The 25619-nt window shown below is 43.7% G+C and overlaps 1 protein-coding gene across 1 annotated transcript in view; it reads right to left on the bottom strand.

Moving 5' to 3' along the window:
• The window catches only part of cracr2b (calcium release activated channel regulator 2B), a 150452-nt gene that overhangs the window by 41818 nt on the left and 83015 nt on the right, over window positions 1–25619 (bottom strand). The window contains exons 7-10 of the mRNA XM_067993713.1: window positions 20098–20244; window positions 19440–19530; window positions 15805–15900; window positions 362–549 (exon numbers count right to left, since the gene is read on the bottom strand). Coding sequence (XP_067849814.1) covers window positions 362–549; window positions 15805–15900; window positions 19440–19530; window positions 20098–20244 — 522 coding nt within the window. The remainder of the gene's footprint in view (window positions 1–361; window positions 550–15804; window positions 15901–19439; window positions 19531–20097; window positions 20245–25619) is intronic.

Here is a 25619-nt window from a genome sequence, read left to right on the forward strand (position 1 = left end):
CTGGATGATTCTTGATTGGCAGTCAAACACAGCCTTTTCTTTCCCATCACCAACATTTTTATAACTAATGAACAAAATTGTCGAAAGAAAATTCTTTTTGTTAATGCCCCTATGATTTTTCTCCCCAGGTTTGCTCCTAGCAATATCCTGGAGATGAATCTTCAATTCCTGGAGACTCCAGGGTATTCCTCAAGGGTTGCGAACCCTAGCTGTTCCTTGGATGGCCAATTGAAATGAGGGTTGGAAGAGTACGAGATGTAGGGAAAGTACAGGAAGCAATCTGAATCCCACCACAAGGTACATGACTTTAAGAACATTTAGCTTATAGAACACAAGTGAAGAGGCAGAATCCCCAGCCTACCTGGCTTTCTGCTGATGTTCATACCGGGCCTCATCTTGAAGAATCTGTAGGTTAAGTTGCGCAGTCTCCAAGGCCTGCTTGGTCCTATCCAGCTGCTCCTGCAGATCCTCATTCACGCGCCGCAACCTCTCGTTCTGAATCCTGGTTTCTGTGTGCTCATAGCTAAACTCCTCAAGTTGTTGTTCCAGCTGTGAATGCAATCAATCAGACATGATTGAATGGGATTCTTTAGCCGATTGTGGTAGAGCCCATTTTTGTTTGAAATATCATTTCGGTTTTTTTCCACACACCCCCTCAGGTGGCCACTAAAGATCCCATGGCACTATTGGAAAAATAGAAGGGAGATCGCCTGCTGTCTTGGCCAACATTCCTCCTCCAACCAATGCCACTTATTAAAAAGCAAAATGACTCATTAGCAATCTGTATGTGGGGTATTGCTGGCACAGATGGCTGCAGCCCTTCAAAAGTGAAAATAAAGTGCCCTTAGATTTTTCAACATCAGAGGCGCTATATAAAAATAGAGGTATTACATTACGTATATCATTGTTGATTGGAGATCTATAAAAAAACATTTACAAAGGGTCCACATTATAAAGGGGTTAATTCCCCTGATAGCTTAGTAAATTTTATTCAGTGATCCTCGGAGCTATTGCAGATCAGGAGGCTACCAAGCTTGATCCCAGTCCACACTGGGTATTTGATCTCAGCTGGGCAGTAGTAGGGACATTACAATTAGTCTCAGCACCTATCCATTCAATACTGATAGGTGGTTGTTGATCTGTTCAAACCCCTCCATAACCTCACCTCTCCCTATCTCTGTAACCTCCTCCAGCCCTACAACCCTCCTCGAACTCTGTGTTTTTTCAACTCCGGCCTCTTGTGCATCCCCCACTCCCTTCACCCCACCATTGGCAGCAATGCATTCAACCGTCTAGTCTCTTAGCTCTGGAATTCCCTCCTTAAACCTCTCCGTCACTCCACCTCTCTCTCCTCCTTTAACGCACTCCTTAAAACCTACCTCTTTGACAAGCTTTTAGTCATTCCTCCTCATACTTCCTTCTTTGGCTCTGTGTCAAGGGTTTGTCTGTTTGTGCTTCTGTGAAGCGCCTTGGGATGTTTTCCTATGTTAAGGTGCTATATAAATGCAAGTTGCTGCTGTTGTTCTAATATAATTAGTAGAGATGTCGCCACCTCCTGACTCTTACTTCAGTATAATCTGAAAGGGACTTTGATCATCTTTCTTTGGGTGAGCATGTAAGCTTGACAGGGTCACTGATTGATTGTAGTCCTTTTGGACAGACAGCTCGTGGCCAAAGGTTTCCAATTGTGGGATTATATTAGGCTTCACGTCTACTTCTACTGTCAGTCTACAGGCTTCACCCTCCAGCAAAGAGCTGCCTTATTTGAAGTTTCGTGCCGATCAGCAGAGGAGCTGTCAGATTGAAGCAAGTAAACTTCTGTTTAAGTTTATGTTTGGAGAGAGAAAGTAAAGGGCATCTATACTGTTTCAGGTACCAAGAATAGAGAAGTGTATGAGTCACTGTTTTATACCATTTACTCTTCGTTCACTACTTGTTGGTTCAGAGCCAGAGTCTCAGTTTGATAAGAGTACATTCAGTCTGCTTTTTGAAGACTCATGCGGTGGCATGTGACACAGAGGATTTTTTTTTTAACACAGCGAGTTATTATAATCTGGAATGCATGCCTAAAAGGGTGATGGAAGCAGATTCAATAATAACTTTCAAAAGGGAATTGGATATATATTTGAAGGGGAAAAATTTGCAGGGCTATGGGGAAAGAGCAGGGCAGTGGGTCTAACTGGATAGCACTTTCAAAGAGCGGGCACAGGCACGATGGGCCGAACGGCCTCCTTCTGCGCTGCATCCTTCTATGTTTCTATGTTTCCATGATTCCAGTGAGGGCTATCTGATACAATCCCCAAGTCTTGCTATCATTTATCTAGAAATTAGGCAGAAAAAGGTGCACACTGGATCGTAGGGGTGCTGAACCGGAGAAAATAGCAAATGTCAAAAACGTGATGTGTGAAACAGGTGAAAAATTAATTTAGGACCAATGTCAGGAAGTTCTTCTTCCCACTAAAGAGTGATATACACTCGGAATGGACTTCTGGGGAGGATAATGGAGACTAAAACCTTGGAGTTACTAAAAAGATAGTTGGATGCCATGATGGGGGATTGTAGATTCTTCTGTCCTAGCCAATATTTATCCCTCAACCAACACCAAAAAAAAGAGATTATCTGGTCATTGTCACATTGCTGTTTGTGGGATTTGTGATACACAAATTGGCTGCTGTGTTTCCTACATTACAACAGTGACGACACTTCAATAAAGTACTTCATTGGCTGTAAACTGTTTTGGGACTTCCTGAGGTTGTGAAAGGCGCTATATAAATGAAAGTCTTTCTTTCTTTCTAGGTGAATCAGTTAAAATGGGCTAAATGGTCTTCTCCATCTGCATTTACCCTGTGAAATGAAAATATAATATTGAATGCTTCAAAAGTTAAAATTACTCTCAGTAGAAATCTTTAAAACAATTCTCATATGAAAGACCATTTCTTTTCCTTCATCTGTTATTCTGACAGTCCTCAAATAAATTCCTGTTTCTATGGGTTTTGCCTTGATGCAGCAGTGTGTGCATTGATGATTTATTAGACCAAAGTGCTCTTTTCATCAATCAGAAAACATTGAGTCAATGAAGCAGTTTTCTGACTATGTTCTCATTTGTTTATTTACCTGACAGATATTAATTTTTAATGTTTATAGGCACTTAGATGCCAATTAGAGGATATTTTACATTTTTTTTATAAACTGTTGCAATTTTGTAAGAGAGAATTATCAGTCATAACGGCCTCTGTTTTAAACCAGGCTGATTGCAGTCTCTCAACACCATCTATGCAAGATAATGAATGGCTCAGCCTTTCACTGGAAAACTAATCTGGATAATAAAGAAAAGAAAGAACTTGCATTTATATAGCGCCTTTCATGACCTCAGGACATTCCAAAGCACTTTACAGCCAACAAAGTACTTTTGAAGTGTAGTCACTGTTGTAATGTAGGAAACGTGGCAACCAATTTCCACACAGCAAGATCCCACAAACAGCACTGAAATAAATGACCAGATCATCTGTTTTTGGTGGTGTTGATTGAAGGACAAATGTTGGCCAGGACACAGGGGAGAACTCTGACCCAGACTTCCAAGACCGTGGAGTCCATAACCACCAACAGACACTAAATAGGGATGTATACAAACAGCTGACTGAGTGTGAGCTCCCTAGGATCAGTCCACATCAGCAGTGATTCTGGTCTAGTTACAAATCAGTCCATCTCTGCCGCTGATCACACATAAATGAATAACTGCTTTCCTCGGTTTGGAAACAGCTTTATTCACCTGCAATTCCTGACAACTTTAATCCACATTCAACAATTACTTTGTATTGAATAGCATTAGGCCAACCCAACTAATCCTTCCATTAATAGATGTTGATCAGAGTTTCACAGAGACTGCTCTTCCTGAAGGACTGATGCAATTCACTAGAATTTACATGGAAAAATGTCATCTACCTGTGGATTAAATCCAACACCTGGTAACGGAACAAAACCAAGGCATTCTTTGAGGAGAAGCAAATCATTAGTTCGGCCGCAAGCTGCAGAGCACAGCTCAGCTCAGCAAACTCTCAGCTGTTCTAATGGGGCTCCTGTAGTTGGAATGTTGCTAGACCAGAATACCAGATTTTGTATTCTGCCCTCGGGCTGGTTTTATTGGTGAGGGAACAAAAGCTAATTAGGAGAAATTTGAGCACAATACCCACGTACTTTCAACAAGCTAAAACAGACAGTAAAACAGTACTACAAAATGCTGCGGTACAGAGGGATCTGGGTGTCCTCGTACATGAAACACAAAAAGTCAACATACAGGCGCAGCAGGTAATCCGGAAGGCAAATGGAATATTGGCCTTTATTTCTATGGGGATGGAGTATAAAAGCAGGGAAGTCATGCTACAACTGTACAGGGTGCTGGTGAGACCACACCTGGAGTACTGCGTACAGTTCTGGTGCCCTTATTTAGGGAAGGACATACTTGCATTGGAGGTAGTTCAGAGAAGGTTCACTAGGTTGATTCTGGGTATGGAAGGGTTGTCTTATGAGGAAAGATTGAACAGGTTGGGTCTATACTCATTGCAGTTTAGAAGAATGAGAGGAGACCTTATTGAAACATACAAGATTCTGAGGGGACTCGATAGAGTAGATGCTGAGAGGATGTTACCCCTCATGGGGGAATCTAAAACTAGGGGGCACAGTTTCAGAATAAGGGGTTGCCTGTTTAAGACGGAAACGAGGAGGAATTTCTTCTCCCAGAGGGTCGTAAATCTTTGGAATTCTTTACCCCAAAAAGCTGTGGAGGCTGAGTCATTGAATACATTCAAGGCTGAGTTAGACAAATTTTTGATCAGCAAGTGAGTCAAAGGATATGGGGAAAAGGGCAGGAAAGTAGAGTTGAGGTAAAAATCAGATCAGCCATGATCTCATTAAATGGCGGAGCAGGCTCGAGGGGCCAAATGGCCTACTCCTATCTCTTATGGTCTTATGGAGAGTAAAAAGAAACACCTGCACTGCTTGCTTTCTATATAACCAGAGCAGCAATCGAACAGTTGAGAAAGTAGCATTCAAATATAATGTGTAAAAGCATTTACAAGTCAAAAAATTGCTCTTGTCTCAGGGAAGAACCCTCCATGCATCACTCGCCCCTCTTTACACATTCCATCAGGCACTAGTCTTCTTAGCGTAGCTGGGCTCCACTGTGCATTGTGGAGACCCAATCGCTTAAACAGAATACAAAGGGGATCATATCAGTGATAGGGATTTGGCTCCCGTTGTAGTCTATTCAAGCAAGAGAATACAAACAAAGAGGCACCGTTATCTTGATGCCAGGTTCTCAGACCCACATTTCCATGGGTATATAATGCTGTTGATTCTAAATAGCTTAGGTTGTTTATATTATGGGGTGCAACCGACAGAAGGAGAATTGTGCATCTCTAAAAGCAAAAGAAGTTTCTCCTGAATTTCCTATTAGATTTGTTAGTGATTATCTTATATTTATGTCTTCCAGTTTTAGACTCCCCCACAAGTGGAAACATCTTCTTCACGTCTACCATATCAAACCTTTTCATTATCCAAAAGACCTCTGTCAGGTCACCTCTCAGACTTCTCTTTTCTAGAGAAAAGAGCCCCAGCCTGTTCAGCCTTTCCTGATGAGTATAGCCTCTCAGTCTGGTATCATCCCTGTGAATCTTTTTTGCACCTGCTCCAATGCCTCTGTATCCTTTTTATAATATGGAGACCCAGAATTGTGCGCAGTACTCCAAGTGTGGTCTAACCAACGTTCTATATAGGTTGCAGTCTATTGGGGAATAGATTCCAAGCCATGGAGGGAGAGATGTAGAAGGGGTGAGCTAAATCTAGAGAAATAGAATTGAAAAGCAGTTATACCTGATTGGATTCTCCACTACTGTCCTCAATTAAGTTAAGAGGCAGTTGTCTCCAGTGAATGACAACAGAGCACAGGTTATTATCCATGAGCAAATCAGGTGAAGATGATTCCAGTTTTGGAATAACCTCAAAGCTTGGGGTTTACGGAAACACTTGGCTACAATTTCAGAAATCAAACTATTGGCTCTTGGGTTGGATTGCAAACCCTGAACATGTAATAATGTATTTTGCTTTCAAATCATTAAAACACATTTAATCATTCTGCAGCTTGCCACCAGTGTCAATATTTGACTAGTAGGAGATTCCTTGAAAAAACACAAGGAAAAGAATGTGGAACATGGAATATGAATGCAAATATACATCAGGTTTTATCTCCATTGTCTCACAAATTTCACAGCATTCAACAGTCTAGCTTTATTATCCCTCAAACCATTACAAATACAGTAATATGTTTCCATGTAAACACATTCACAGACACTAAATTAAAAAGTAGTTAGACACCATTCATTGCAGAGCAAATATTTGCTAAGTGCAACTTCAGTTTTTGATTTATAAGCATTTGTTTCCATGGAGATTTTTTTCCCCTCTCACTCTCACATTTAAAAATGAGGCCACTTCATTCATTTAAAGATTTTATCTGATTGCTTCTTCAGTCAGAGAGGCTTCAGCACCACTCCTGGTTCTTTCACAATATCCTCATACTGTGAAGTCTCAGCACTCTCAATTGCCTAGACAAGCAAGGAGAAGGCCATCCTGACCTCTCACAGTATACATCAGCTAATAGGGACATTATTCCTTATCCCCCTCAAATGTTACTCCTTCGTATCTGGAATGTGCTGATTTTTCCTGGTGTACGATTCCATGTGTCAGTTGCCCTCTGCTACCTTGCACAAGTGGTCATTCTTCAAGTGTGAGCCTAAACACTGGGTGTTGCCAACCTATTTGACCTCGAGGTGGCACGACAGACAAGGCCAAACCTGCCTCATCCAAAACATATTCCCTGGACTGTGTTAAGAGCAGGAGCCCTGATTGAATTTTCCCCTCCCTTGCCGAGGAACACAGAGGCTCCTGTAATATTTTGGCTGAGATCAGTTCATCCAGCACAGATCACAAGAAGTGAGCCCAAGACTTATGGATTGTATAGAATCCAGTTGGATACTAATAACTGCATTTACCAACTGAACCATCAGGAGCTTGAGTAGCTTTCATATCAAGTCATCATTTCTTCAGGCCCCAATTAATTAGGGAGGAAATGTACTGCCAGTTACTAACAATTATTTAGACTGAGGTGGGTTACTTTTAGAAAGGTCCAATTTGTCAGTAGTGTAATTTGTTCACTATTGTATTAGCAAACACAAGTACTTCATACACAAACACTTTTATTTGTTTGTATGCATCACTATCTCCCGCAGTCCTGGATGCCAATCTATAGTTTGCTTGTGAAAACATTCAGGACCATCCAAGTATATAACTGTATCCATTCTGTATTGAATTATTACATTACTGGTGTCTCCATATGGTGACTGAGAAGGATGACAATCTACGGCAACATTATGAAAGAGGCTAGCAGCGACGAGCCTGCTGCTGAGGTGACATGGCAGGTCTCCAAGAGAGGAAAGGAAAAATGGAGATATTTGCTCACAGGTAAGAGACAGCCATAGACTTTTTCCTCAAACATTATTAAAAGTCCCCCTCCCACAGAGGAATATTTCTTTTCAAGAATACTTTCAATTTAAATATTATACTGGAACAAAAAATTATTTTCAGAATCTGACATTACTTCAATCCATCTTCCACATTTGCTGTACCCCTCTGCCGAGGCACCCATCGCCTGACCTGCTGCACATGTTGCTGCCTGTGATGCCAGGGATCCCCTCATCTCTAATAGGTTCTCATAGTGAGAGTTGAAATATAAAGAATTTGAGATACTCAGGCCATCTGGAACAACCACCACCAGCACTACCAACCCCGCCCCTGCCCCTTGCACAAAACAGTCCTTCAACCACGCATACACCCATTGCACACCCTGCCAATGGGTCCCGTCATGTCTTAGCATTCATGATGAAGCAAATGAAAGGGCGACTTCACACTCGGGACGCAATAATAACCAAGACGTGGAAGTGCTAATAAATTTTATGTGCCAATATAAGAAAAATGATAAAATTAACAACATGACATTTCTTCAAATACCCTTGTCCATACCATTGGTGCATTACAATTGCTTAATCTTACGCTCTCTACCACCTCTACATGGTGCATCCCCTGTGGCCTCAGCAAAGGTAGTGGAAGGTTGCTCAGATCCCTGCCCTGACTGCTGAGACTCCCTCTGGGTTTTGGAGCCCATGAGGGCCCCGCCAAAGAATACTCCACCTGCACCTGTATAGGGGCAGAGGCAGACTCGGCCATCGGGAGAGGAGGCTTATGTCGGGTACTGGATTGGCGGGGGGTGGGGGGACCGGGAGGCAACGTGTGAGGCGTGGGAGCGCTTTGAGTGGATTCCCCACTTCCATGTCCCCTTTCGCCATCATCCCTCTCCCAGGCCACATCACTCCCACCACTCCGCTGGACAGCAGCATGGTGAACAGATATGCCGCGTTGTAAGGCCACGGATAAGGCCTGTTTAAGGCGGCAGACACATTGTCATCCAGAGTCTGCATGATCACGGTCATGGCCTGCATAGAATCATTTGAGAGCCGTGCCTGAAGCTCAATGGAGGCACTCACTCCCTCCATTGCAGACATTCTTGCACTTACCTGCGCCATCAATCCACTAATGCTGAAGTTGGACTCCTTCATCCTCTCCGCTATTGTGGAGTGTTGTGTGGCACATTTTCAAGTACCTTGCAAAGATGCAGCTCCAACTCTATCATTCTCATTCTCAACGATGGCCCCCAGGGTTCAGCATCTGTATCCAGCTCAGCAGAGCTTGGAGAGGAGTGTGCCTCCTGACACGGACTCTCCACAGCTGCCCTTGCCACCAGTGTCTGCTCGTGCTCACTTGTGAGTGGTGAATCACCAGGTGACAACCCAACTGTCTGACATGACCCACCGAAGTGCCAGTATCTGTGCTGGTGCATGGCTTAATGTCATGTGACAGTGCACTCTGGGTGGGGGACTTCAATGTCCATCACCAAGAGTGGCTCGGTAGCACCACCACTGACCGAGCTGGCTGAGTCCTGAAGGACATAGCTGCCAGACTGGGCCTGCAGCAGGTGGTGAGCGAACCAACACGAGGGAAAAACCTACTTGACCTCGTCCTCACCAATCTACCTGTCGCAGATGCATCTGTCCATGTCATCATTGGTGGCAGTGACCACCGCACACTCCTCGTGAAGACGAAGTCCCGTCTTCACACTGAGGACACCATCCAACGTGTTGTGTGGCACTATCACCGTGCTAAATGGGATAGATTCAGAACAGAACTAGCAGCTCAAAACTGGGCATCCATGAGGTGCTGTGGGCCATCAGCAGCAGCAGAATTGTATTCCAGCACAATCTGTAACCTCATGGCCCAGCATATTCCTCACTGTACCATTACCAACAAGCCAGGGGATCAACCCAGATTCAATGAGGAGTGTAGAAGAGCATGCCAGGAGCAGCACCAGGCATACCTAAAAATGAGGTGCCAACCTGGTGAAGCTACAACTCAGGACTACATGCATGCTAAACAGTGGAAGCAACATGCTGTAGACAGAGCTAAGCGATTCCACAACCAATGGATCAGATCAAAGCTCTGCAGTCCTGCCACATCCAGTCGTGAATGGTGGTGGACAATTAAACAACTAACGGGAGGAGGAGGCTCTGTAAACATCCCCATCCTCAATGATGGCGGAGTCCTTGCAAAAGACAAGGCTGAAGCGTTTGCAACCATCTTCAGCCAGAAGTGCCAAGTGGATGATCCATCTCGGCCTCCTCTCAATATCCCCACCATCACAGAAGCCAGTCTTCAGCCAATTCGATTCACTCCACGTGATATCAAGAAACGGCTGAGTGCACTGGATACAGCAAAGGTTATGGGCCCCGACAACATCCCGGCTGTAGTGCTGAAGAGTTGTGCTCCAGAACTAGCCGCGCCTCTAGCCAAACTGTTCCAGTACAGCTACAACACTGGCATCTACCCGACAATGTGGAAAATTGCCCAGGTATGAACTGTCCACAAAAAGCAGGACAAATCCAATCCGGCCAATTACCGCCCCATCAGTCTACTCTCAATCATCAGCAAAGTGATGGAAGGTGTCGTCGACAGTGCTATCAAATGGCACTTACTCACCAATAACCTGCTCACTGATGCTCTGTTTGGGTTCCACCAGGACCACTCGGCTCCAGATCTCATTACAGCCTTTGTCCAAACATGGACAAAAGAGCTGAATTCCAGAGGTGAGGTGAGAGTGACTGCCCTTGACATCAAGGCAGCATTTGACCGAGTGTGGCACCAAGGAGCCCTAGTAAAACTGAAGTCAATGGGAATCAGGGGGAAAGCTCTCCAGTGGCTGGAGTCGTACTTAGCACAAAGGAAGATGGTAGTGGTTGTTGGAGGCCAATCATCTCAGCCCCAGGACATTGCTGCAGGAGTTCCTCAGGGCAGTGTCCTAGGCCCAACCATCTTCAGCTGCTTCATCAATGACCTTCCCTCCATCATAAGGTCAGAAATGGGGATGTCCGCTGATGATTGCACAGTGTTCAGTTCCATTCGCAGCCCCTCAGATAATGAAGCTGTCCATGCCCGCATGCAGCAAGAACTGGACAACATCCAGGCTTGGGCTCATAAGTGGCAAGTAACATTTGCACCAGACAAGTGCCAGACAATGACCATCACCAAAAAGAGAAAGTCTAACCACCTCCCCTTGACATGCAACGGCATTACCATCACCGAATCCCCCACCATCAATATCCTGGGGGTCACCATTGACCAGAAACTTAACTGGACCAGCCACATAAATAACGTGGCTACAAGAGCAGGTCAGCGGCTGGTTATTCTGCAGCGAGTGACTCACCTCCTGACTCCCCAAAGCCTTTCCACCATCTACAAGGCACAAGTCAGGAGTGTGATGGAATACTCTCCACTTGCCTGGATGAGTGCAGCTCCAACAACACTCAAGAAGCTCGATATCATCCAGGACGAAGCAGCCCGCTTGATTGGCAACCCATCCACCACCCTAAACGTTCACTCCCTTCACCACCAGCGCACCGTGGCTGCAGTGTGTACCATCCACGGGATGCACTGCAGCAACTCGCTAAGGCTTCTTCGACAGCACCTCCCAAACCCACGACCACTACCACCTAGAAGGACAAGGGCAGCAGGCACATGGGAACAACACCACCCGCATGTTCCCCTCCAAGTCACACACCATCCCGACTTGGAAATATATCGCCGTTCCTTCATCATCGCTGGGTCAAAATCCTGGAACTCCCTTCCTAACAGCACTGTGGGAGAACCTTCACCACACGGATTGCAGCGGTTCAAGAAGGCAGCTGGCCACCCACCACCTTCTCAAGGGCATTTAGGGATGGGCAATAAATGCTGGCCTCGCCAGCGATGCCCACATTCTATTGGAAAAGTGACAATCTTTCCAATGACCATACTGAGGTTTGTCACAGTTCACTCATATTGATGAAATAAATTCATCATGTGTGTGAAAGATGCTAAAGTTCTGTCACCAGCCAGGGTTCTCAGTCTCTCCATCTCCGATGGATAGGGATGCAACTGATTTCCATGGCCTCCTCAACAACAACAGCTACTATCATATAGATGCATCACATTGCATTAGGATTGGGGTGAGTGGCAGTGGTGGGTGCATAAATGGGGAGGTGAGGAAATGCATAGAAAGTGAAGGATGGTTGATGCAGAAGCTTAACTTCATGTGAGGAGTGATGTGATGGAGTAGGCGTGCCAACACAGAGTGAGAAGGGTGTTGCACAACACAGGATGTGGGTGAAACATCAAATGTACTCACTTTTCCTGATCTGCTCAGGTCATTAAAACATTTCCTGCGCTGCAGCCAAGACCTGACCACAGCGCTTCTGCTGCTCACCTCTTCTGCCACCTCCGGACAGGCTTTCTTGGTGGCAGAACCAGGTTTCTTCCTCCAATCAGTTGGGTGCAATATCTATCTCCTGCTTCTCACAGCACCCAGCAGTACTTCAAGGGATATGTCCGAGAACCTGGATGCTGCCTTTCCTCTATGTGCTTCCATAACGTTATTTCCGTCTTTCTCTTCCAAAATCCATTTTTGTACTGGCCCTTTAAATAGTGGAGTTCAGATCGCATCATACGAGTGTGCAGTATGCCCGCTGCACAGCTTGGAGACCCGAGACCCGGAAGTAAAGTTAAGTGTCTTCAATTTGGTTGCGATCTCAGATTTCAACCTGCTCAGATGAGTTGCGGGTTTCCCACGCGATTATCTACCTACCCGCTGAGTTCCCGCCTCCAGGTAAAAATTATGCCCCATGTCTTTCAGGCTCTTTCAATTTTTGAAAGATGGACTGAGAAAACACTTGGTAAGGCAAGGCCAGATACAATTAGTTAAGCTGCTTTATTTCACATCAAGTGAACATACAGAGCATCAGTTATGATCAGACTCACTTAATTCAAATCAGTACACCTTGTCTTTGCATAATAATACAAATATAATTAATACACTACATATACACACAGACTGGGTGATCTTGTTTGACTTAAACAAAGTAGCTCTCCTGCATTCTCCTCCTGAGCCTCACAACAGCTTGCCCTCACAGCTGTTTGACTGTCTGCCGCGTCTGTCTCTTTTTGTATCTCCCTCAGTTCACAGCCAGAATGAAAGGCCTGCCAGATCTCACCTGCCGAGAACTCAGGACTAGAGACTTCCCAACAAAATAGATGACAGGTGCTTACTGAAATAGGCTAATAAATTACTTATTGTTTACAGTCTTTAGGGAACAGTTTCAAAATCTAGCCCATTAACATTGTAATCACATTTCATCTAGGTGCATTTTTAAAAAAGCTTGTTTGAACACACTTTGCTTTAAAATACAACCCTCAAATGGGATGATATGCTAAATGGATCATCAATCGAGGCCATATGGGTTGAGCTAAGAAATAAAAATGGGGCAGTCACACTACTAGGAGTGTACTATGGACCCCCCAATAGCGAAAGGGAGATAGAAGAACAAATATGTAGGCAAATTTCTGAGTGCAAAAATAAGAGGGCAATAATAGTAGGGGACTTCAACTACCCTAACATCAACTGGGATTCAAACAGTGTGAGGGGCACAGAGGGCGCAGAAATTCTTGATCGGTGTCCAGGAGAACTTTTTTAGCCAGTACGTGACAAGCCCAACAAGAGGGGATGCAATTCTAGATTTAGTCCTAGGAAATGAAGATGGGCAAGTGGGTGAAGTGACAGTGGGTGACCATATTGGGGATAGTGACCACAATTCAGTTAGTTTTAGCATTAGTATGGAAAAGGACAGAGTTAAATCAGGAGTAAACGTTTTAAATTGGGGGAAGGAAAATTTTACAGAACCAAGAGGTGATTTGGCAGACCTAGACACAACTGCTTGAGGAGAAATCAGTGGCAAACCAATGGGAGGCACTAAAAAGTGAAATTCTACGGGTACAATGTAGACACGTCTCCTCAAAGAAAAAGGGTGGCACTGCCAAATTTAGAGCCCCTTGGTCGTCTAGAAGTATATGGGGCAAGATAAAGCAGAAAAAGAAAGCTTATGACTGTCACAGAAAACTAAATACTGCAGAAAGCCTACAGGAGTATAGAAAGTACAGGGATGACGTATAAAAGGAAATAAGGAAAGCAAAGAGAGGGCATGAGAAAATATTAGCTAGTAAGATTAAAGAAAACCCAAAGATGTTTTATCAGTACATTAAGAACAAAAGGATAGCTAAGGAAAAAGTGGGACCTATCAGGGATGATAAGGGTAACCTGTGTGTAGAAGCAGAGGATGTGGGTGGGTTTTAAATTAATACTTTGTCTCCGTATTCACAAAGGAAAGGGATGATCCGGACATAGTAGTTAAAGAGGAGAGGTGTGAAATATTGGGTAAGGTAAACATAACAAGAGAGGAAGTACTAGAGGGACTGGAATCCTTGAAAGTTGATAAGTCACCAGGGCCGGATGGATTGTTTCCTAGGCTATTGAAGGAAGCCAGGGAGGAAATAACAGATGCTCTGAGGATCATTTTCCAACCCTCACTAGATACAGGGGAGGTACCGAAGGACTGGAAGACTGCAAACATAGTACCATTGTTTAAAAAGGGTACAAGAGAAAGGCCGAACAATTATAGGCCGATCAGTCTTACCTCGGTGGTGGGCAAACTATTAGAATCAATACTGAGAGATAGGATAAACTGTCACTTGGAAAGGCATGTTTGAATAACAACGACACCTTTTGATTGGTGTGATGCTGTCCCAACATAGTATAAGATATGCGATTTGAGAACCTTTTCATTCATTCATCTGATGAAGGAGATAATCTCCGAAAGCTTGTGATTTTAAAATAAATTTGTTGGACTATAACCTGGTGTTGTAAGATTCCTTACATTTGTCCACCCCAGTCCATCACCGGCATCTCCACATCATGAATTCTTTGAGGAAGCGACAAGGAAGATTGATGAGGGTAGTGCAGTGGATGTTGTCTACATGGATTTTAGTAAGGCATTTGACAAGGTCCCACATGGCAGACTGGTCAGAAAGGTAAAAGCCCATGGGATACAGGGAAATGTGGCCAATTGGATCCATAATTGGCTCAGTAACAGGAAACAAAGGATAAAAGTCGATGGATGTCTTTGCGAATGGAAATCCGTTTCCAGTGGTATGCCACAGGGTCAGTGTTGGGTCCCTTGCTGTTTGTGGTAATATATTAATGATTTGAACTTGAATGTAGGGGGCATGATTGGCAAATTTGCAGACGACACAAAAATTGGCCGTGTAGTTGATAGTGAAGAGAATAGCTGTAGACGCCAAGAAGATATCAATGGGTTGGTGGAGTGGGCTGAAAAGTGGCAAATGGAGTTCAACCTGGAGAAGTGTGAGATAATGAACTTAGGGAGGGCAAACAATAAAAGGGAATATGCAGTAAACAGGAATATATTGAAATGGGTAGAGGAAGTGAGAGATCTTGGAGTGCATGTGCACAGGTCCCTGAAGGTGGCAGTACAGGTAGATAAGGTTGTGAAGAAGGCATACGGAATGCTCTCCGTTATTAGCCGAGGTATAGAATACAGAAGCAGGGATGTAATGATGGAACTGTATAAAACGTTGGTAAGGCCACAACAGGAGATTGTGCGCAGTTCTGGTCACCACATTACAGGAAGGACGTAATTGCTCTGGAGAGAGTGAGAGAAGATTTACAAGAATGTTGCCAGGGCTTGAAAATTGCAGCTACGAGGAGAGATTGTGTAGGCTGGGATTGTTTTCCTTGGAGCAGAGGCGGCTGAGGGGAGACTTGATTGAGTACAAAATTATGAGGGGCCTAGATAGAGTAGACAGGAAGTACCTACTTCCCCTAGCAGAGAGTTAAAGAACGAGAGGACATTGATTTAAGCTGATTGGCAGAAGGATTAGAGGGGACATGAGGAAAAACTTTTTTACCCAGAGGGTGGTGGGTGTATGGAATTCGCTGCCTGAATTGGTGGTAGAGGCAGGGACCCTCAACTCTTTTAAAAAGTACCTGGACCTGCACCTAAAGTGCTGTAAGCTGCAGGGCTACGGACCGGGTGCTGGAAGGTGGGATTAGAATGGGCACCTGGTTGTTCTTCGAGCTGGCGCGGACACAATGGGCTGAATGGCTCCCTTCTGTGCTGTATCTTTTCCATGGTTCTAAATGTAACTTTTTTTCCCCAAATCCTTTCTGTGCAAAAAATGGTCAAAAAATCCCAAAGTGACAAGCAGGTTAAACCACTAAGCTGAAAGAACTTATGAACCTTCACATAAGCCACATCATACCTTCTTCTGCCGTAGAATGATATTTTCAAAGTCCTGTTCCTTACTCTTCAGTTCTTTCTGCAGCTGATGGTTTCGGTCACTATGCTTCCACACATCCTGCAGAAACAAACGGCAAGAGCAAGACATTTAAAATACTGCAGTACATGCCTTAGCTTTTCTTCAGTATCATAGAGTAGATCTGAGCTAGTTATAATGCACCCTGCTTCCCCTTCACCTCTTCCCTCGATAGACCTGCTGCACTATGTTTCATTTGGCCTCTGCTGCTGACCAGTTCGGCTCTAAGACAATTATTCCCTCTCTTTCTCTCATTCTCCAGCAAAAGGTGTTGTTAGCCTTGGACCAGGGGTGACACTCATGCCTCTGAATCAGAAGGTCGTGGGTTCAATCTCCACTCCAAAGACTTGAGCACATAATCTAAGCTGATACTTCAGTGCAGTACTGAGATCATAGAATCATAGAATGATACAGCACAGAAGGAGGTGATTCGGCCCACTTTGTCTGTGCCGGCTCTTTGGTAGAGCTATCAAATTAGTCCCACTCCCCTGCTCTTTCCCCATGGCCCTGTAATTTTTTTCCCCTTCAGATATTTATCCAATTGCCTTTTGAAAGTTATTATTGAATCTGCTTCTACCACCCTTTCAGGCAGTGCATTCCAGATCATAACAACTCGCCGGGTAAAAAAAAAATTCCTCACGTCACCTCTGGTTCCTTGCCAATCACCTTAAATCTGTATCCTCTGGTTACTGACCCTTCTGCCACTGGAAACAGTTTCTCCTTATTCACTATCAAAATCATGAATGATTTTGAACACTCTATCAAATCTCCTCTTAACCTTCTCTGCTCTAAGGAGAGTAACCCCAGCTTTTCCAGTCTCTCCACATAACTGAAGTCCCTCATCCCTGGTACCATTCTAGTAAATCTCTTCTCCACCCTCTCTAAGGCCTTGACATCCTTCCTAAAGTGTGGTGCCCAGAATTGAACACAATACTCCAGCTGAGGCCTAACCAGTGTTTTATAAAGGTTTAGCATAGCTTCCTTGCTTTTGCACTCTATGCCTCTATTAATAACACCAAGGATCCCATATGCTTTTTTAATAGCCTTCTCAACTTGTCCTGCCACCTTCAAAGATTTGTGTATAAACACCCCCAGGTCTCTCTCTTCCTGCACCCCCTTTAAAATTGTACCATTAAGTTTAAATTGCCTCTCCTCATTTTTCCTATCAAAATGTATCACTTCACGCTTCTCTGCATTAAATTTCATCTGCCATCTGTCTTGCCATTTCACCAGTCTGTCTATGTCCTCCTGAAGTCTATCACTATCCTCCTCATTGTTTACTACATTTTCGAGTTTCACGTCATCTGCAAACTTCGAAATTATGCCCTGTGTACCCAAGTCCAGGTCATTAATATATATCAAAAAGAGCAGTGGTCCTAATACCACCCCTGGGGAACACCACTGTATACTTCCCTCCAGTCTGAAAAACAATCATTCACCACTACTCTCTGCTTTCTGTCCCTTAGCCAATTTCGTATCCATGCTGCCACTGTCCAATTGATCCCATGGGCTTTAATTTTGTTTACAAGTCTACAGTACTGCATTATATGAAGTAACATCTTTCAGAGGCAACATGAAGCCAAGGTTCTGGTTGCTCTCGCGGGTGGATGTAAAAGATATCATGGCACTATTTGAAGAAGAAGAGTTTTCCCAGTGTCCTGATCAAAATTTATCCCTCAGCTAACATCATTAAAACAGACATCTGGTAATTTCAAGGAAAAGAAAGAACTTGCATTTAGCGCCTTTCCCGATCTCAGGACATCTCAAAGCACTTCACAATTTTGAAGTGTAGTCACTCTGTTGTAATGGCAGCAATGCCACAGCCATTTTGTGCAAAGCAAGGTCCCACAAACAGCAATGAGATAAATGACCGGATCATCTGCTTTGTGATGTTGATTGAGGGATAAATATTGGCCAAGACACCAGGGAGAACTCCCCTGCTCTTCTTCGAATAATGCCATGGGATCTTTTACATCCACCTGAAAGGGCAGGCAGGGTCACGGTTTAACGTCTCATCCGAAAGACTGCACCTTCGACAGCGCAGCACTCCCTCAGTACTGCACTGAAGTGTCGACCTAGATTATGTGCTCAAGTCTCTGGAGTGAGACTTGAAGCAACAATCCTTTTGACTCACCCTTCATATCCGTTTCCCCTCAAAAAGGCTTTGTTGCTTTCAAAATTCAACTGCTGGTTTTGAAAAAAAAATTAGAATGAGAAAAATACTATCCATCTGCTTTTCCCTCCTTCTCTCATATGGGCGTTAACAATTAGGAACTCTGTCCCTCAGCCACATAAAGGTAAAGCTAATTCTTTACACCTGTCAAGAAAACAAGGGGAGGCAGGCCAATTAGTTGGCTTCAAATTCAACCTGTGCTTTTTTTTAATATAAAGTTGATCAACATAAAGAGGGTGATTTTAAACCCCAACGGGTGGGTGGGAGTTGAAAATAGTTGGTTTTTTGGGTCGCAACCGCAAAATTTTCAGACTTTGCATTCCCAGTGGGAAGCCTGTGCTTTTACGCGCCGACGTTAAACCCGGAAATAAAGCCGGGTTGCGGTCGCGACCCAAAAAAAACAACTATTTTCAAATCCCACCCGTCCCCAACCCACCCGTTCTTGGGGTTTAAAATCACCCTCAACGTCTCTCACTCTCCCCCTTCCCTCTCTCTCTGACTGCATTGTCCCACTCCTTCAGCATCATACACTTTCTCGAGTTTATGGAACATAAAACAAAAGCTACAACAGGTGTGTAACCAGAACACTGGCATCCTTTTCCTACCCCCTCTTTATTTAAAAAAAATGTTCAATATAAGTTTTATGTCAAATCTTTTGAAATTTATCCTTTTACTTTTTCAAAATCATCTGAAGAAAAGCTGCCGAGTATAAAGTGTTAGAAACTAAAAGATATTCCCATCAGTACTGTTGACTGAATATTACTGATGCAACCCAGTAAACTGAACATGCTGCACACACTCAGACTGCACAATCCAAATTTAGCTCACAAAATCACAGCTCTGGGCAAAAAAAAATATCAAGTCCAAGCTCAGGCTTTTGGGGAGACTGAAGCCTTCAAGTAAAACCTTTAATGAAGGCATTAAAAGACAAAAAGACATTTCAGCGAGTAAATTTACTCATGTTATTGTGAAACACATAATTTTGTGATTTGTTCTATTTGTTTAAACTCTTATTTTGGACTTTAGAAATTTCAGTTCCTGAAACAAATAGCAGATGAAAAAAAAAATCTAGAAAGCAGTTTAAGTGATTTGTAGGAACCCAGTAGCCAGATTAAGTAATCATGGGTTGCTATATTCTCACTATAAAATAGCAGCTATTTTGAATCACTCAGCATGACACTTTTAAGATTGAAAATACCCATCGCAGCACCAATTACAGGAGTAACAGGTAGGCATGTGTTTTGAATGAAATATGCATGTTACTTGCCAAATTTAATAGATATGTTTCTTGATAATGGATGCACTAAAATGTAAATTCATACCCAGATTTTGAGAAAATGAACGTTACTAAAAATCACTTGACAGAAATGGAGTGTGCTGCGTCCCAAAAATAAAATCAAAGAATTACCTGACTCAACAGCTTTTCTTTCTCTTTCTTAATCTGTTGCTCCATTTCCTCATACAGGTAACGTACCTCTCGGTCATGGTCACACTCCCTCCTGTATTTAAGGAAAAGAAAGGTGCTTCAGACAAGAAAACAAAAGATGTTGCTCCTCACTTGTACACTGTTTGCTGCAACAGATGGGTACTGATTCATCTTGAAATAACATTCTCTCTGGTTTTTGCCACTGAAACATTTGGTAAGGAACAAAGAAAATATAAATCTAATTTAATAAAGGGAAAGCAAAACGGTCAAGTATAAAATAAAAGTTAGCAGAAAGCTTAAAATGCCTTGATTTCCTGACGCCATTTATATTTCCTTTCCCTCCTTGCTATTTTCTCTCCTCCTCTCATGAATTTAATGACCGAAGTGCCCATTCTTCATAGGAGAGCCTAGACAGTGAATATTGGCCAACCCTTCACTATGGGGGTGGAAGGCGTTATGGCCCAACCCAATTCTGCCTTCACCTGGCATCTGTAAAAAAGCATTTCCCAGTGGGGATTGCTGGATAATGGTCAGGAACTAAGCACAAGTCAGAGAGCAGAGAATAAAACTGAGGAATTGCATTTCCACACCCTTTGAATGTAAGGCACGGTACACATTACTGAAAATCACAATTGATTACCGTTTCAATGCCTGTTCCATGGTTTCCTTGTCATGTTGCACCTCCTGGATGTGCGCTGAAACTTTAGATAAAAACTGTTCAAAGCTAGCCAGCAGCTCAGGCTTGTCCCTCCTTAGCCTGGCCCATAACTCCCTCACCTCACTTTGACTGAAGGGGGGAGAAAAGGAAGATTTTAAAGGAACAGCACACGTCTCATGTGGACACCAGATTGTTCATTTATATTACAGCATTAGTGTAATTAAAAGAAAGAATTAATGTCAGTGTTACAAGTTTTGGGTTTTGCTATAGATATTCCATCAGGTACAGTAGTGCTGATCACTCTAGTAACTGGCTTGACCACCTTATGTTTAAGGGTGTGCTGTACTGCCCAACATCAAACTATATGATAGGGTAACCCAGGGGTGTAACAATAACATCCCCTTATGATCTGAACTGGATATTTATGTCTTTTGCTAATGTGCTTTTTCAATCTTTTTTGAAGGCAGACTTAGCAAACACTTAGTAGGACAAGGCCAGTCACGAATCACAGCACCTGAACATAAAGAGCAACAGCTGATCAAACTCGCTTACTTCAATCAGTACAACTTTTCCTTGCGTAACAATACAAAATTATGAATATGCTACGCTTCCCCACATCATTGAGTCACCTTACTTGAATTAAACAAAATAACTCCTAACTAACCTCCCTCATTTCTCTCCTCAGCTGGGCCAAAATGTGCCCTTGCAGCTTTCAATTTTCAAAAGCTGATTGGCTCTGTATCCTTTGCTGGACCTCACTGACTGCCTGTGTTTCCATCTCTGCTTTTACCACATCACAAATATATAAGCTGCTGACCCGCTTTCTCAGGGTCGGTGTCTGTTGAATGAAGTACTGCCCGATTGGTTTTGTGGTGGTGCCTTGTAATTGGAAGATGAAGACAACAATGGCCAAAGTTGAATCAACCTTCAATTACAGCCTCTTGCTCCCAAGTCAGACCAGAAAAACAGTTATGCACAATGTGCCATCTTCCTCTACACACTGTATATTGTGCTTTTTTTATGTCTACATTGACAGTCTCGGACCTGATTTTGCAGAAGCTCAATAGAAAGCCGGTGAGTAAATTCCTATAATCAGCTTAGATTGCAGATTGTATTCTTTCTCTCCCCCAGCCTGCACAAAAAAGCAATCTCGCTCTTTCTTTCTCTCACACATTGATGCACATCAAACTTTCTAACAGAACTATTACTTGGTGAGGTTTGCTCCTGCAGTTCCCTCTTCCTCATCTCCTGGAGGCACCGACTTCTTGTTGGGATAAGATTCCACAGGTACTTGTCACCCTCCAGTATCTCTTTGTACATGAAGTCAGACAAAAGGAACGTCAGCATGATTGTCTGACAGTGAGAGTAATCACAACCAAACCCATTCGGGTCCTCACCTGACATCCACACACAAGACACTTCCACCAGGGATTACTGGATAGCAATGAGGAATAGGAAACCTGGTCAATTTCCCCCCTACCTAACCTGGTGTGGTGATGTGAAATGTAGCATTTTCAATGCTGCCCCTAAAAGCAGTTCTACTCTCTCTGACTGAAGAACGGGGGGAAGAAAATGGAAGAATGTATGTTACTTAACCCATGCAAAGCTCAATAAGAGGCTCGACTCTGCCCAATACAAAATCATTTTCCACATTGCTGCAGTCACTTGTTCCACTTTCTGCTTTTACAAAGTTGCAGCCAGCATCACTTGCAGACTGCAATAAAGGAGCTACATTTGTACAGGGTGAGACAGGCCCTCTGAGCTTTCCTCTACCACTGTGCCCAGTCAAGCGACTGGGTCAAGATCTGTCAAAACAGTCAGAACAGACTTTGCTGCACAGAAGTTAAAGGAACACTGTTTTCAGGAACATATGCTTGGTAACTTGTTTGGTTTTTGACAATAAACATTTTCATCACAATGACATCACTGCACTGCATGCTTGTTCCTCTTTGCCATAAATTTTTGTAGCACTAGAAATGCAATAGGCATTAAAGAAATCCAAGCACGTAACAAAAGGCTAACTATTTTTTTTTAAGTAAAACTCCCATCATTTTTGATGAACACCATGAAAGGTTGAAAAGGTCCATTCCTTATCCCATAGAGAAGTTATGGGGCTTCAACTTACTGAATCTCCTATAATTATCTGAAGACTCCATTTTCTTTGAACATCGATACCAAGTACATTCTATGGACTACTGCCAATCAACTACTAATATTTCCAATACTTTTTTCCTTCCTCACCAACATTAAGACCATGCCGAACTCGTTTAGAGATTTACTCTATACGTCATTGGATGAAGGAGATAGAATGAAGAATAGAACCAGAATTACATAGATTGTACAGCACAGAAACAGGCCAATCGGCTCAACTACTCTACGCCACTGTTTATGCTCCACACGAGCCTCCTTCCACCTTCTTCATCTAACCCTATCAACATATCCTTCTATTCCTTTCTCCCTCATGTGTTTATCTAGCTTCCCCTTAAATGCATCTATGCTGGTCGCCTCAACTACTCTTTGGTAGCAAGTTCGACATTCTAATCATTCTCTGGGTAGAACAGTTCTCCTGAATTCCCTATTGCATTTATTAGTGACTATCTTATATTTATGGCCCCTAGTACTGGTCTTCCCTGCAAGTGGAAACATCTTCTCTACGCCTTGTATAATCTGAAAAACCTCTATCAGGTCATCCCTCAATCTTCTATTTTCTAGAGAAAAGAGCCCCCGCCTGTTCAATCTTTCCTGATAGATATAACCTCTCAGTTCTCGTATCATCCTAGTAAATCCTCTTTGCACCTTCTCCATTGCCTCTATATCCTTTTTATAATATGGAGACCAGAACTGTTCACAGTACTCCAAAGATGGTCTAACCAAGGTTCTATGCAAGTTTAACATAACTTCCCTGCTTTTCAATTCTACTCCTCTAAAAATGAACCCCAAAGCTTCAAATTTACAGGACAGAAGGAGGCCATTCAGCCCATCGTCTCCGCGCCAGCCGGAAATGAGCCACCCAACCTAATCCCACTTTCCAGCACTTCATCCGTAGCCTTGTAGATCACGGCACTTCAGGTGCACATCCGGGCACTTTTTAAATGAGTTGAGGGTTTCTGCCTCTACCACCCTTTCAGGCAGTAAGTTCCAGACCCCCACCACCCTCTGGGTGAAAAAGAATTTCCTCAACTCCCCTCTAATTAATCTACCAATCACTTTAAATCTATGTCCCCTGGTTATTGACCTCCCTGCTAAGGGAAATAGGTCCTTCCTATCCACTCTATCTAGGCCCCTCATAATTTTGTACACCTCAATGAAATCACCCCTCAGCCTCCTCTGTTCCAAAGAGAACAAGCCCAGCCTATCCAATCTTTCCTCATAGCTAAAATTCTCCAGCCCTGGCAACATCCTCGTAAATCTCCTCTGTACCCTCTCTTGTGCAATTACATCTTTCCTGTAATGTGGTGACCAGAACTGTACACAGTACTCAAGCTGTGGCCTAGCCAGTGTTTTATACAGTTCAAGCATAACCTCCCTGCTCTTATATTCTATGCCTTGACTAATAAAGTATCCCGTATGCCTTCTTATCCACCTTATCTAGCTATCCTGCTACCTTCAGGGATCTGTGGACATGCACTCCAAGGTCTCTCACCTCTGCTACACCGTTCAGTATCCTCCCATTTATTGTGTACTCCCTTGCCTCGTTTGCCCTCCCCAAATGCATTACCTCACACTTCTCCGGATTGAATTCCATTTGCCACTTTTCTGCCCACCTGACCAGTCCATTGATACCTTCCTGCAGTCTACAGCTTTCCTCCTCACTATCAACCACATGGCCAACTTTTGTATCATCTGCAAATTTCTTAATTATGCCCTCTACATTTAACTCCAAATCATTAATATATATCACAAAAAGCAAGGGACCTAGTACTGAGTCCTGCGGAACCCCACTGGAAACAGCCTTCCAGTCACAAAATCATCCGTCGACCATTACCCTTTGCTTCCTGCCATTGAGCCAATTTTGGATCCAACTTGCCACTCTCCCTTGGATCCCATGGGCTTGTACATTTTTGACCAGTCTGCCAAGTGGGACCCTGTCAAAAGCCTTGCTAAAATTTATGTAGACTACATCAAATCGTTACCCTCATCGACCCTCCTTGTTACCTCCTCAAAAAATTCAATCAAGTTAGTCAGACATGACCTTCCCTTAATAAATCCATGCTGACTGTCCTTGATTACTCCGTGTCTTTCTAAGTGACGGTTTATCCTGTCCCTCAGAATTGATTCCAATAATTTGCCCACCACCGAGGTTAGACTGGCTGGCCTGTAATTACTTGGTCTATAACTCGCTCCCTTTTCAAACAACAGTACAACGTTAGCAGTCTTCCAATCCTCCGGCACCAAGCCTGTATCCGTTGAGGATTGGAAAATGATTGTCAGAGCCTCCACTATTTCCTCCCTTGCTTCTTTTAACAGCCTGGGATACATTTCATCCGGCCCTGATGATTTATCTACTTTCAAAGATGCTAATCCCCTTAATATTTCCTCTCTCATTAAGTTTATCCCATCCAATATTTCACACTCCTCCTCCTTAACTACAATCTCTGCATCCTCCCTCTCTTTTGTGAAGACAGACGCAAAGTATTCATTAAGAACCACACCAACATCTTCTGCCTCCACACATAGGTTACCTTTTTGGTCTCTAATAGGCCATACTCTTTCTTTAGTTATCCTCTTGCTCTTAATGTATTTATAAAACATCTTTGGGTTTTCCTTGATTTTACTTGCCAATATTTTTTCATGCCCTCTCTTTGCTTTTCTAATTTCCTTTTAAATTTCACCCCTAAACTTTTTATACTCTTCCAGCCTTTCTGTAGTATTGAGTTCTTGGGGTCCGATATTAGGAGGGAGGCGGGTTGGCAGTGGGGGGGGTCAACTGGGCGCGTGGGTAACGCGCCCAGAGAAATCGGGGTGCTCCGCACGCGATTGCAGCCTAATTGAATGTACTTACGCGTGCTTCCGGGTTTCCGTTCCAGACCTGCGCAGCGGGCGAACTGCACACCCGCATCACAGGCTGTCAGCAGGAGGAGCCCTATTTAAAGGGGCAGTCCTCCAATGCTCCTCCTGCAGCAAAGAACCATTTTTGGAGCATGGTGCAGGCCAGAGGCAAGGCTGCTCCAAGGTTCTCGGACTCCTCACTCCAGGTACTGCTCGATGGGGTGAGGAGGAGGAGGGAAATTTTGTTCCCGTCTGATGGGAAGAGGTGGCCTCCCTCTGCCACCATGAAGGCCTGGCTGGAGGTGGCCGAGGAGGTCAGCAGCAGCAATGTCTGCCGAACCTGGGTCCAGTGCAGGAAGCGCTTTAATGACCTAACGAGGTCAGCCAAAGTGAGTATACTTACGCAATCTCCCACACTCCGTCTTCCACATCACCTCCACCACCACACAACTCCTTCTGCACTGCCACCACAACGCTCTCGCATCACTCCTCACATCCACTCAACCATCATCCTC

The sequence above is a fragment of the Heptranchias perlo genome, chromosome 12 (genome assembly GCF_035084215.1).
Source record: "Heptranchias perlo isolate sHepPer1 chromosome 12, sHepPer1.hap1, whole genome shotgun sequence".
Taxonomy (NCBI): Eukaryota; Metazoa; Chordata; class Chondrichthyes; order Hexanchiformes; family Hexanchidae; genus Heptranchias; species Heptranchias perlo.